The sequence below is a fragment of the Hippoglossus stenolepis genome, chromosome 19 (assembly GCF_022539355.2).
Source record: "Hippoglossus stenolepis isolate QCI-W04-F060 chromosome 19, HSTE1.2, whole genome shotgun sequence".
In the NCBI taxonomy this organism is placed as follows: domain Eukaryota; kingdom Metazoa; phylum Chordata; class Actinopteri; order Pleuronectiformes; family Pleuronectidae; genus Hippoglossus; species Hippoglossus stenolepis.
In genome coordinates, this window is record NC_061501.1 from 16,726,522 (window position 1) to 16,740,595 (window position 14,074).

Sequence of the window (14,074 nt, forward strand, 5' to 3'; positions counted from 1 at the left end):
GTTCCCGCTATCTTTCTTTTTCCTCTGACAGAGCTTTGCCAGAAATTCTTGCAGGGAGCAGCGAAGGTCAGACTTTCAGTCTAATAGAAGGAAAGAGGACTTGTCAGACGTGAGGGCGAGAAAGAGAGAGAGAGAGAGAGAGAGAGAGAGACCCGGCGAATCAGAGAGAGGGACCTGCAGAGGGAAATGGAAGATGGATCATGACAAGCAAAGAAAAGGAAGAGCAGGCATATTTACACTCCTTCAGGTTTTGAGTCAATATCCGGACAAATAACATTCAGGCGATACCAAGGTCACCATGACGCCGCCGCCTGTTTTAGTTGCCACGACAACCCCTGCAGGCTACATCAGAAAAGCCTTTGAAAGACAGTTAGATCTGGTGCTTTACGTCAGTGAGAAAAGCTGTTTCTTTCCAGTGAATTCTTCGGTTTAGCTTATGTTGTTGGACTTCTGTCTTGATGTGCGGCCGTCTCCGTCTCTTGTCTAGCGCCTGGGAAATTCTATACTTCCTATATTCCAGCCCATGCTTGTGTATGTTTTGACGCCATGGTGAAGATGACCTAGATCATGTCAGGTTGGGTCAGCTGGTGGTCAACGAAGATGTGTGCTCCCTCTGCTTTGGTTTGAAGAAATGCAGGAAAGTAAATTTAATTCAAATCCTCATCGTAGCTGCTCTGTGGATCCGTCTTGTGTTTTTCTAATTTATCCCTGGGAATTATGAATGATTTTAGCAGCTCTGACTCTTTCATTCAGAACGTCTCCATCACCGTCTCGTTGTTGTTTTATGGATTAGCGAGGGCCGAGGTCCTTATGCGTTTGCCGTAATGAAGCGTATCTCTGTTTTAATAATAAAGAGGCCGGCCTGTCAGCTCTACAGGCTGTGGGCGTGTTTTATTGCTCTCCACTGTCCTGTTCAGAGGTGGATCATTATCGTGTTGCTCTCACTGCTCATGGACATGAGATTAGCTCCGGCCCTCGAGGACGGTGCTGCATTCTGCTGAATGGACGAGGGAGAGGAAAGTCTGTAGCTTGCGGGGTTCATGTTGTTTTTATAACGGAGAGGAAAGGATAGAAAGTTCTCCCGTGCCAGTTCAAATATGATAAATCCTCCCTAGCATGAATAAACACACTTCAGAATTCACTGGCTAAACATAATCAAACCGTAGTCGAATCCCTTTTTCAAGTTTCTTGTACCCGTGCATGCCTGAAGCTGGAGATGCCTCAGGACGCAGCTCGCTTACATTCACGTGTCAGTGAGTCAGTGGTGAGACGTTGTCTGGCGTCAGGGCCGTTTCCATTGGTCTGCCCACACTGACGTGGGTCTCCCTCTGGTCAGGGTGTGTCTGCCTGGTGGTGGCCCTTCTCCGACTGGAACTGATGCATCCCACTGGGTTGAATACAGAGGGTTATGTGCTGTAATACAACACGTCTTGTCTTGTCTTTTGCTTGTGCTGGTAGGAGAGACTGATATTGGGAACAGGGAATTGCTCAGGGACTAACAGGGAACGTATCAGATGCATAATTTGGCTCAGTTATTGGTCACAAGAGCGCTTTGATTAATCAATAATTAATCATTTCAACCTCTGTCTGCTTTTTAAAAAGTTTGTTTAAAAAATGCATTTCAAAAACTGTCAGGCTGAAACTAATGGTTCATCCTCTTTGTCAAGATATTTTTCTCTTTTGGATTATTGCTTAATTGTTGTTTCAGTTGACTTCTTCAAATTATTAACAGTGTGAAGTGAAATAGGAATTAATTGCAATCATGTAAAAAACATAATATGAACATAATTAACAGCTTGAACGATTTACTGACTTTAAATATTGTCGTCAATTAAGTTTCTATCAGCTGACTTGTTGTGACCAGTTCAACCAATGAAGATTTTTGTCTCTGGTTTTATCCAAGTAATGAGATTAACAATACCCAGTAATCAAGCAAAATAATATCTTCCTGCCCTTTAACCAGTTAATAATTCACGACCCCACAGAGTTATCTGCTGGCCCCTCAGTGGGGGGGTCCAACCCTCATGTTGGGAACCTTCTGGATTAATCAACTAATTATTTGAACTTTAATCAAGAGTAGAAATTATTCAGCTTCATTTTCGACGAATCCTCTAAAATCTTTGAATCATAGGAGTTATCATAGAAGTGCATTGAAACATAGTTTAAAGGTAATTTCTCATTGATATTCAGTGCATGTCGGGGTCGTGCTGCCGCCTCGCTGAGCAGCTTCAATGCATTTTCTTGGTGTTGCGTCACCGATGCACAGATTTTGGAGTGTGAGCTGTCAGGTGTTTGTTTACGTGTCTCCTCCCCTGCTGTCTGTGTCATTCACAATCCAGAGTCTCTTTGCAGCGCTGAGGCGGAAAAGGCTGATGGGAGAATAGAGTGGCTCGCTGGGCTTCCACCTTGCGCTGCGTGTGAAGTGGCTGCTAAGCGGCTGCGAACAGGGAGCGCTTTGTCCGTCCGGCGGAAGAAAATGCCTCACATTGAGAACCTCTCTGTGATACCCTCGAATAGAGGAAAGACAGGGGGAGAATACTGTGTGTGTGTGTGTGTGTGTGTGTGTGTGTGTGTGTGTGTGTGTGTGTGTGTGTGTGTGTGTGTGTGTGTGTGTGTGTGTGTGTGTGTGTGTGTGTGTGTGTGTGTGTGTGTGTGTGTGTGTGTGTGCAAGTGTTCATTCTGCAGCTCCTGTGTCCTGATTATGAATGTCCCCCCCCCCCTTTACAGAGCTCTGAGGTTTCATGGAGTAGCTGTTTCCTCAAATGATCTGCACCATATAGACCCATTCTTTAAAATAAAAACTAAACTTTGTGGTATAAATGTTCAAACCAGAAATAGTTATTGTTGTCATGGCAACAGGTAGCAGTCATTCAGCTGACAGAGTCAGATTATTGGAGCCTGGGACAGTTTCATTTAGAAAGTGATGTCATGAATGAGACATGGCTGCTGATAATGTCACATACTCTGTTAATTGTTTTTACTTATTTAAACTCAGTTATAACTTTTCAAATCAAGCTGATATTCTCATCAATAATTCAAACTGTTTGAATATGCCTGGTGTAATATCACATGAGGGAATGTCTTTATGGTTATAAACACAAAACAAAGATCGGGTCATCACTGATAAACTGTGGAGCTGAAAATAGCCAGTGATGTGTTCGACCTCAGCAACACTCACTCACTCCCTGAGCAGTAAATGAAAACCCCCTCAGAGGTTTGTGTGCAGATGTGTGCAGATGTGTGCAGGACCTTTTTTCAGTGCAGTGAAGATCCCCCTCGCCTTTTCTTCAGTAAAGTCTGGCTTGAGCTGTTTATTATTAGCAAGAACAAATGACCAATGTTTCCTCTCGTCACCAGAGCAGCAGTCAGGGAGGAAACACTGAGTCACTCTCAGGCCACAACTGATCAGTGAAACCTCAAGTGGGGGGGGGAGACGATGATGCAGCATCAGAAAAAAACACTATAACTGAAATCAAATGAAGTGCAAGAGGCCGAACCTGTTTTACGGCCCAAACAGTAAATTATACCACAATTTGATACTTCATTGATTATCACTCAAGTGGACATGGAGATGTGCTGATGGTGTGATAAAGCAACTGGTGGGTAGATGGGTGTGGCTGCATTTCACAACAGTACATCTGTGTGAGTGGCTTAGATCCGGAGCAGGCCGATTGAACCCAGTGACCAGTGACGGAGCTGCGCAACAACGGGCTGGATGCAAAAAGCAGCTCACACAGACACACACTGCCAGTTTGTTCCCACAGCTGTGTGCTTCACTATGAAGCAATTACTACAATTACACAATATTCTTATCTGATCACAAGAGTCAGCTGGCTGTGTGTGTGTGTGTGTGTGTGTGTGTGTGTGTGTGTGTGTGTGTGTGTGTGTGTGTGTGTGTGTGTGTGTGTGTGTGTGTGTGTGTGTGTGTGTGTGTGTGTGTGTGTGTGTGTGTGTGTGTAAAATAGGGATTCAGTTTGTTATTGTGATCTCAGTCTGGCACGTGTGAGTTTTTTCATTCCAGTTCTCATTCCTTGGAGGTACAGCTGCATGCCATTGCACTCCAGTGTGTCTATGTGTGTTATGTATAGTGTGTAGTTGTGTGTGCAGTGCTGTGATGAAAACACACACAAGCAAAGACTGTTGGGGTTGTGTCTGTGTGCTGCAGTGGCGGCTTTTTGACCTCCCGTCGAGGAAGAATGGCATCCATCCAAACAGGAAATGAAGCCGTATAGCTCTGACTCTGTGTGTGTGTGTGTGTGTGTGTGTGTGTGTGTGTGTGTGTGTGTGTGTGTGTGTGTGTGTGTGTGTGTGTGTGTGTGTGTGTGTGTGTGTGTGTGTGTGTGTGTGTGTGTGTGTGTGTGTGTGTGTGTGTGTGTGTGTGTGTGTGTGTGTGATCCCCCTGCTTGCCTGTGTATTTCAGTCTCTCTCTCTCCTGCCTCCCCTGGTGGTCTCTCTCCCACTTGCACGGCTGTGAAACCCACAGTGAGAGTTTGTCAGTATATTTGTTTTATTCACTGTTGAATATTTACACTTATTCTACACACGTCTTCGTTTTCTCATTGGATTACAGCAACTTTTCGTTCCGCGTGGCCGGGACTTTGTGTGGTCCGTTGCCTCCAGGCAGTTGTTGTTCAAAGGCTCATGTTAGAAAGCTCGGTTTCAGTCTCTGTTTACTATATTTTTATGCCTAGAAACAAGAAAAAGACAATGTGAAACTGTGAGAAACGAGTTCTGAAAGCTCATGAGGATGTTTTCAAATGTACAGGTTTGTCCAAATATAGCCCAAAGACGGGCACTTTCAAATGATATGAAACTAAGACCTCAACAAATGTTTTTTTTCTCATTTCACTATTCTCGATCTACTGAAAATAATCAAGTCAAGTCAGATTTATTTATAAAGCAAGTTTAAAACAATAGGAGTTGAGACAATGTGCTCTATAATCCTGGCAAAGGAAAATAACAAAAGCATGAATAAAAGATCAAATGTGCAATGTTCTGATGATGTGACGACAGGCATCAGAATCATAAAACAGACTCACTATGATTTTAAAAGCAAGATTAAAAACGCAGCCCTTGAGATTAGATTTAATATTATTGGGGCAAGACCTGGTGCGTATAGTGTGAAAATATTGTCTGCTATAGTTTCCAAAAGACCAATTTAAAGTTTTCACACCTTTCACTCAGTCACAAAAATATTAGAAATACATTAAACCTTCACATTTGAGAGGCTGGTTTTGTTTTTGGTACCGAGTTGCAGAAATCTTTACCCCTTAGAATTATTATTCTAATTGAATATTTATTAGGTAATGATTGGTTTTGCCCAGGGAGTGATGAAGGGGTCGTCCAATAACAGCCCCAAAACCTGAAAGAAATACAAGCACAAAAACAGAGCCGGAAACCGAATGTCAGTTTTACTAAATCGATTATTCTGATAATAAACCAACTGTCAAAATCTGACTCTTTGTCTCTCGATCATTTGATTCATCAGGACTTTTGACCTTTTAAGGTCGCTGCTGTATCTGCTCCTTGCCACGTCTGTGTGAGTTGAAATGCCTCGAATGTGACGTGTGGCACATTCATCACGACTCTGCCCTGCATGAATAGAGTTTAAATTGGATTGAGTGATGGTGGCGACTTGTTCAGTAAATCATCAGTCTTCCGCTCGGCTGTTACTTCCTCTCCAGCTTCTCCTTCCACGACCTCTTCCCAGCATCATCACCATTTCCACCAGTGCAATCTTTCCCTCTTAACAGCGCTCTGCAATTACATCTAATCATTACACCTCTGTTCTTCTGATCTTCCCTTTATAAGAATAATCGAGGCAATTATTTGAAGGCTCCTCGTAAACACGACTGATGAGGAAGTTACGTCCGTGGCAGGCGGTTTTGCAGCTGTGAGATTTAGTGTTTGTTATCTCCCTTGTTCTAAATCTGGCTTCACTCTCAGCCTCTACGTAAACTAGAGCTCAGTCAGAACGCTGCTTTGGCCGCAGCCCAGAGTTAAATTGGCAAAAGTCGGCCGAGGTGTTTCCATATGTGCTGTGTTAGCAAACAAAGCCTCGACCTTGGCATGCAGTCCTGTTTTTTTTTTCTCTCCTGAGAGAGTGAGAGAGAGACAACATTTCCAAGGTTTCACACTTGTCCAGTCGTCACAACCTCCGCTTCTGGCTCAGCCATGACACACACGGGCTGTTCGATTTACCAGAGGAATCCAGTTTTTTTTTTTTTTTGTGGGATGCTAAACAAGAAGCTGCCAAACAGGGAACTCCCCACGGGGAGTTTGACCCCCCCCGCATTCTGGCTTCAAGTGCACATGGAGGCTCCGACATGCTCCGTGTTGCACTAACAGCTCCGTGTTTGCCTCTGCAGATGACGGGCTTCGGTTGTAATGGGCTGTAATCAGGCTGAGAAACAGACCAGACAAAGAGGCATTTGCTCCAACAGCCGTTTTTTGCCTCAGCGCTGAGTCGGGAGTGTTGGATTGCACAGCTCGAAACAGACGAGGCCGGACACGGTCAGAACAAGCGGCTCGAGAAAACAGGCATGTGACTGGAAGAGCCCTTTGTGTTGAAATGTAGAACAAGGTGCCCTAGAGCTGTGGTTTCTGGGGGGGTTGGGCTTCCCAGTGGGTCACAAGATTGAGCTGAGGGGTCATGGGATTATTTACAGCAAAGAAGAAGAAGAAACAGGAAATCATGAAAAATGGAATGTGTGTGTATATATTTATGCTTAAACAAAACATGTCTTTCTTTCAAGAATATGAACAAAACCCAAACCTCTCGAATAAACTAGAATGTCACCCAGCAGAGCACATGCCTCCATCAAGGCCCAGCAGTCCCCTTGTATTTAATCAAGCCGCATCAAGTTTTACACAATCTGAGTGAGTTCTTTCTTGGTCCATAAACATCAGAAACTGGCAAATTTATGGTTTTAATCAGGAAATATTTGATCAGAGAATGCACTCCACTGTAAAAGCTAGTAGCCAGGAGCAACGTTTGTTTATTTTCATTTCCTGCAGGCACTATCTGTCTTTTTCATAGACAACCAGAACATCAATGTGCCATGTTTCAGTCTTTGCTTTCCGACCCAGAAAACTGAAGATGAAATCGCCTCATTTTTCGTTTCCATCGACCAAAGGAAGAAATGCCAAATTCTCCGCCAAAGAACCTCAAAACGCGATGATGCAACACGGCCACATGATGTCTTAATGATAGAGCCGAGTGATCACAACTCAAGCTTTTCATTGCCCCGCGTTTCCAGATCCCGCAAAAAGCAACGTGTTTAGGGCCAGCTCTGAAAAAGTTATTTCAGGAAATGTAGGAAATAAGTAGAAGCAGACCAGGCCAGGATGACATAAAGGAGCTTCAGCAGAAAAAAAAGCACACTCCAGCACTTCATCATAAAACAACCGCTGGAACACACTGAGCATCGCGAATTGTTAAAATCCGCTCTCAGGGGTGAGCGGGGGGGGTAATGGTGTGAGAGCGAAGCTGGGCTTTGCCGAGAAGGAAAAAATATCACTCTTAAGAAGGTTCATGTCCTCATCAGTCTGTCCTCACCTGCTAGGGGCTCTGACCACCGGGATAACTCCTCTTGCATAGTGAGCCTGAACTTGAGTTTCAAACGTGTTTAACAGACATGTGCTTCATAGTTTTTATCTCCTTGTAATCCCGCAGAACAAGGATGTCCAATTCCTGGACTCCTGTAACGACGAGCTTATCTTAGCCCTCAGCCAGGAATAACGACCTTTTAATAAGAGCCGTGTCGTTTCTCAAAATCAAGTGTATAATCTTAAAATGGTTCGTGTTCTTGGACAGCGATACCATTTGGAATAAGTATTTTTCAGTGTGTGTGTGTGGGGGGGATCTCTGAGGAGCACGATGAAGACGTCTCGCTGCCAGTTTGCTGAAACATTTTTTTTTAAATCTTATAATCATCTACAGTGGAGCTCTGTCATTAATCATTGGCACATGTGTCTGGTCTGAGTAGCCACACATCCACACGATGGTATTCAGGGTGTGTTTGTCTTGTAATAGGCTTTCCCCTGTGTTGCAGGGTAAGCACTCAGTTCAACCCTACTATGCCTACAGTACATGCTGTGCAGCTTCCCTGTTTGTTTGTGCATAGCTGGCATTTTATTGAGGGTAACATCCAGTGGCCAGTCTGCCAAGGTGCTGAAAAAGCTGTTTTCCTTTCTCTCCAACATGTGCTGAAGTGAAACCGGCTGTTTCAATTCCATATCTTCTTTGCAGTCGCCGCTTACCTCACTCTTCAAAACAGTGTGTGTTTGTGTGTTTCTCTGTTGGGAAGTTACGTTTGCACAAGGCTTCAAAATTCCATCCCCCCCCCCTTGTCTGTCTGTCTGAGTAAATCAGTGTGAGGGAGAGACGTCAGGTCAGAGAGGATCAGTGTGGAAAGAGTCCCAGCCCTGCTGCCATAGGTCTGACGTTATGCTGGTTGCAATAACATAGTGTCCGTGAATGGAAACAAAAACCTTTACTCCATACACCTAGTTTATTGTATATCCTTTAAATCCAAGTTTTATACGTTATTGTGGAGAGATCGCTGAAATATTCAATCAGGAAAGCCTGTATTTGGCAAATTCAGTGAATAAAATACATGACTTTATCATAAAATACTTGATCATATTGACACATATCATGTAAAAATCCAGTTTTGTCATAAATACCGATACTAAAGGACCCATTGTGAATGCGTTAATTGTCTGTACTGTCATTCAGCTCCGGGCTGCTGCTAGAAGATTATATAATTATTCCATTTTATTTTGTCCGGGTTTAAAATCAAATAATCTGTCCCACGACAGAGAGAGAGAGGGGACCATCATTAGGTAACAGGCCTATATATACAGCTGGGAATTCTGAGCTCGCCTCCGGGTGGTGGATGTTGAGCTGAACACTGGATCTTCACTCCAGCTCCGACCGGCGCAGCTGCGAGCTGTCCACATCACAATGCAAGAAGGGGCTGACAAATGCGCCGACAGCCCGGCGTGTGGAAGCGCTCTGGCCGGTTAAACCGATAACGGGGGGTCCCCTAACAGACTTAAAGCAAGTGAGAGAGATAGAAGAATTATTGTACCATAAACCTTTGTCTCAGGTTTTTTACTAACTTAAGTTTGTTAATCAGTATAACCCCTTCTAGATCCCATTAAGTAAATGTTTATTCCAGCCAGAGAATATGGATACATTTCAATAACAAACTATATCATAAATTTAAGGAAGGAATGCACCTCCCCCACCGGTGTAGAATTACTTTCTTTGCCTCTGAATTTCAGGAAAGTAGCCAAACCTGAAACCTGAGACCAAACACATGAAGAAACACTAGATCTCATGTCATCATCTCTTCCATAAGAGCAATCACTGACTGTCCAGGGCGGTAAACACGTCAATGTTTCACCGAGACACACATCACTTCTTTAGATTCCTGCGTGTTGAAGTCCAAACATTTATAGTCCTTGATCCTATCCCCAATTGGGATTTACACTCTTTCCAAGTACTGTCTTAACCGAAATAGCAACAGTCTGGACTATAAAGAACCTAAATAAATCAGAAAACCGAAAGGCACTTGTTGCCAACACACCATCTATCACTGTGGCAACCGCTGCTCACCCATGTCCTAAAATGGGAAGAACTCGCAAAGTTCAAAGTGATTTCTATGACTGGATCTTTTTTCTGTCTGGGTACAACGTTTCGATGATGCTGTTTAAAAGTATGACCTACATCCTCAGAATAGTTGTATAGGTGGGTCACTCCTCTCTGGGTGTGGGGAGAATTCGGTGGAAACAAAGGGATTTAGAAAGCACTTAACTAAATGGATTTAATAACAAAATCAAGTGGAGGGAAGATAATGAATGCAATAAGTTAAAGAGGGTGTCCAATCACGAGAAGGCAGGAAGCAGAGGAGGTCTGTAAGTCCTTAGTAACTGTGTGGCTGGACCCGTTTTCTTTCTTGTTTTTGTTGGAATATTTGCGAGAAGATTCCCTGTAAAGAAACGTCACAAACAGGAATAGCAGATCCATATCTTTATCGAAACTCATTGTTTCCTGTAGCAAAGGGAATTTGAAAACAGTAAAATGCCGGAAGCGGAACAAGAGGAGAATGCTGCCTCACCCAATGGCAGGCTTAAACCCACAGGCCATGTCCGATGAGTCAGACTAGTAAATCCTAAAAGCCTGTTGCCGATGGAAAGGCCAAAAACCAGAGCCAAAAACTGCTCAGTGTTTCTGGGAAACCGCTGCAGGCCTCAAACATATGGGTGACAGTGGTTTGAGAACATATGTGAATCATCCACCTTTCAGTTTGGCAACATGTATTCAGAGTTCAGTCTCTTTCCACCCAACAGACGGGCCATTGGGATCAAGTAAACACCTTTTAGTGCCAGTTTAAAAAAAATCACTAGAAACAGTCAAGGGAAAAAGCCTTTGCCAAGAGTGAAGTTCTTCATGAGGTCAGTCAAACAGGGTCTAACCAGAATTGGCTTTTCTACGAAGACCTTTGCAACTCTGTCGGACGCATTTAATGTTTCTTGGGTTTTGAATTTAACCCAACGGTCAACGGTTGTCTAACATCAGCCTGCGCTGTTACTATTTTTCGCCATACAGGAAGGAGATGAACTCATACCCCACATTGCTGTGTCACTTCCCCCCCCTCTGCCCGCAGCGGTGGTGTTTGTCCACACTCTGACAAGGGGAGTAGGCTCAGCCAAGGCCAGATGTTTTCCCACTTTAGCCACATTTCAACCACAGTTCTCTTGTTTTCGGAGGAATTTTCTATTTGTGATTTGTTGTGAAACATTTCCTCTTTTTGGCTGTAAACACCCACTTCCTTAATGATATCTCAGAACAATGCTCCACGCACCTGACCGAACAATGATCCGTATTTCTGAAGAAGACCTCATGTCGGGGTCGTGGTGAGATCTTCCATCAGGATCTCACAAAGCCAATCTTTGAATCCCGTCACCCGCATGGAAGCCAAATGGACTGATTAGATTTTGGCCCAGCTGTTTTCCAGATTATCGTGATTTATGACTGTGAAATTTGAGCATTATCTCTGAGCTGCAGAGTCCAGATCTATTAGCTCCAAACCGACCCCAGCAGAGCTCTTACCCACTGGAGTTTGAAGTGCTGCTAAAAATTTCCCATTTGTACATTGTGTTGTTCACCTCATCGGGAAGACAGTTCTGTTTTTATATGAAGAGCCTCTCGTGTTCTGGCAGCCCCGCTCAGGTGAAAACCGATGACTGCATCCAACGCTCTGTCAGTCCTCTTAATCCAGGGAGACACAACGGGGCATTGGAACAGAACGGATGTTTCCCTTTTCAATTTGAAGTTTCAGTGGGAGCAATTATGTACGAAAAGCTTTGTCTATTATGAAATATTAATTCCTCTTTTTCTGTCCTTTCGAACAAACCACCTTTTTACACCCTTTGAATCTGACACACGAACTGTGAAAGCAGCTCGACTTCTCAGCTCTCAGGTCTACGCCTCAAAAATGTCACAGTCCAGAGACTTCAGCTTGACCGCACAGTTTGACTGCATATAAGCCGTCCAGACTGTGGGTTGAGTGACACTTGGAGACTAAGTCGCCCATACAGTGGAACAGTGCAGCGTAAAAAGACAGATCTCGGTCCAGCTCCAGATCCCTGCGATATGAAAGGAGTCCTCTGTTGGCGCTGGTCACTCACTCCCCCCTGTGAGAGACCATCGTTTTACTGCCCTGCCGTCCGCAGACATTGCAGCCTTTCATCTCTCAGAGGAAGGGCAGCTGCCCCTGAGCTCGGCGGGAGTGAGAAATCGAAGCAGGGGACGTAAATGCAGTGGTTTGTGGGACATTCTAACATGATGGTCGATATGTAGGAGCCGTATCGACTGTACTAACCAGTCTACTGGCAGGAAATGACCCGTCAGCTATTTTTATGTTTTCTTTTTTCATTCATTTGTGAAGCGAAACCTTCTTTGATCTTTTTATGTCGAATGTGAGCATCAGTTCTGAGGAATTTAATATCTCTGTGTCTGGGTTTGTTTTACAGACAAAAGTGTCTTAATGATGTTTCCTCGGACTGTAGATAAACTGGGATCGACATTTTTCTCATCAAAATATTAAACATTTATTAAAAAAAGGAAAGTCACAGCATTTGATAATGGAAATAATGATTTGGTTCAGAGCTACACTGATAACTCAATTAGGCTGATTATATTTGAGTCTATCAGTAACTCCATTGATTAACTTGTGCCATGATACAGCATCAGTGACAGCTTTGTTTCCCTTGTTTTTTAAGGGCGTTGCTGTCTTTAGCTCAAATAATAGACCTTAATTTTGTCTGGGATTTGAAACAAGAAGAATAAACGGTAGACCTTAGGGTTGTTAACATCACTATTGTTTCTCACTCTCACTCTCGTACTGTATATCTTCATGTTTCTGTTAATAATTAGCTGAAATGACTTATTGCATGTAGATTTGGGGTCCCGTCCTCATTCATATCAATTACATATTTAATTTCAGAAATGTTCAGCTGAACATGCTTTGCTCATGATTCTGTCCAGGATCTGCTTTGCACCGCGATCGATTTTTATTAGTCTGCACTGGCTGCTGTAAAAAGATTAAGACCCCAGTGATGAAAAGCACAACCTCATGATTTAATTAAATCTTCTCAAGCTGCTTCATGACAAGTTCATTTCGGTCCCAGAGGTCCCCGTTGGACCGGACGTCTCTTGTGTTCCCACTGTTGCATCAATCACACCCCTTCTTCTGTCCTCGCTGTCATTCACAGACCGTGGACATCCATAAAGAGAAGGTAGCCAGGCGGGAGATCGGGATCCTGACCACCAACAAGAACACGGCGAGGACTCACAAGATCATAGCGCCGGCTAATATGGAGCGGCCAGTCAGGTACATCAGGAAGCCCCTTGACTACACTGTACTGGACGATGTCGGCCATGGTGTCAAGGTGAGAAGGCTCCTCCTGTTTTTTGTTCTCTAATCATTTAATCTCCTGTTCTTTCACGTTGTCGCTCTACTATATCTACTGTTCTTCCCTTCCCCCTCAGCTCTGTCTTGCCCCAGGGATTCATATCTCCACCCCCACTCCTCTCTCTCCCACTTTGACTTGTTTTCTCGCTCCATCTCTCGTGCTTTCTCTTTCATCTTCAGAAAGCACCCCCTTTCTGACCCTACAGGAGTATGTTGCAGCGTGGGTTGGTGGGAAGGGGGTGGGGGGGGGTGTTGGAGATGATAAACGAAAAGAAAAAAAAGTGATTACATCATGTAGCTTTCAGAAAACGTCTCTATTCTTGGAGCGTTGTGAAAGATGTTAAGACGTTTTTAAAAGGCACTTAGGCCCCGTCCGCTCTCGTAATCCTGTTCTCTAAAGTATCTCCAAATCTGAACAGAGGAATCATGTTGTTACAATTGGATTTGTAGTTTATTTTCACATCTGAAAGGCCGAGCAAAAGCCGATTTTGGATGTGATGATCCAACGGTGATGTTTTCTCCTGCCTCGCTGCCATTAGGGGCTCACTTTAGGGGTCACCGGGTCGGCGTGACAGTGGTGGTAATGACATCATTTCCTGACGGGCCGCAGGCATTTTTTGCGATCTCCATCGGCTCCCCTGAGCTGCCTCGGCTCCATCAATCAGCCAATCAATTGCATCTGTCAGACAGATTGGATTAGAGCCCCGCCATTACCATCCAGAAGTGTTACAGGCATTGATGAGGCCGGATAAAAGCCATTGTGCCTCTCAATCTATTGTGTAGGGAATTCTATGAACCTGTTCCGTCATGGTGAAATGGTGTGATGCATTTCATCTCCCCACCACTGACACCAGAGTTGTACATATTATTATCAACATTATGTAGTTAAAACTCTATAAAGACATTGTTTTATTTATTATTCTTATTAAAGCAAGAGTTCAACATTTTCAGAAATGCACTAATTAATGTCCTTTTCCAGAGTGAGATAAGAAAAAACACTTGTTTCTATCCTGTACAAGTTGCTAGAGCTAGAAAGTTATTAGCATAGCCTACCTTTAAATACTTGAAGCAATGGGGGAAACAGACTG

The 14,074-nt window shown here is 43.8% G+C and overlaps 1 protein-coding gene across 10 annotated transcripts in view; it reads left to right on the forward strand.

Moving 5' to 3' along the window:
- Nucleotides 1-14,074, forward strand: part of abi1a (abl-interactor 1a) — a 40,515-nt gene that overhangs the window by 11,170 nt on the left and 15,271 nt on the right. For all 10 annotated transcript variants that reach the window (XM_035142472.2, XM_035142475.2, XM_035142474.2 and 7 more), the window contains exon 3: nt 12,787-12,963. In XM_035142472.2, coding sequence (XP_034998363.1) covers nt 12,787-12,963 — 177 coding nt within the window. The remainder of the gene's footprint in view (nt 1-12,786; nt 12,964-14,074) is intronic.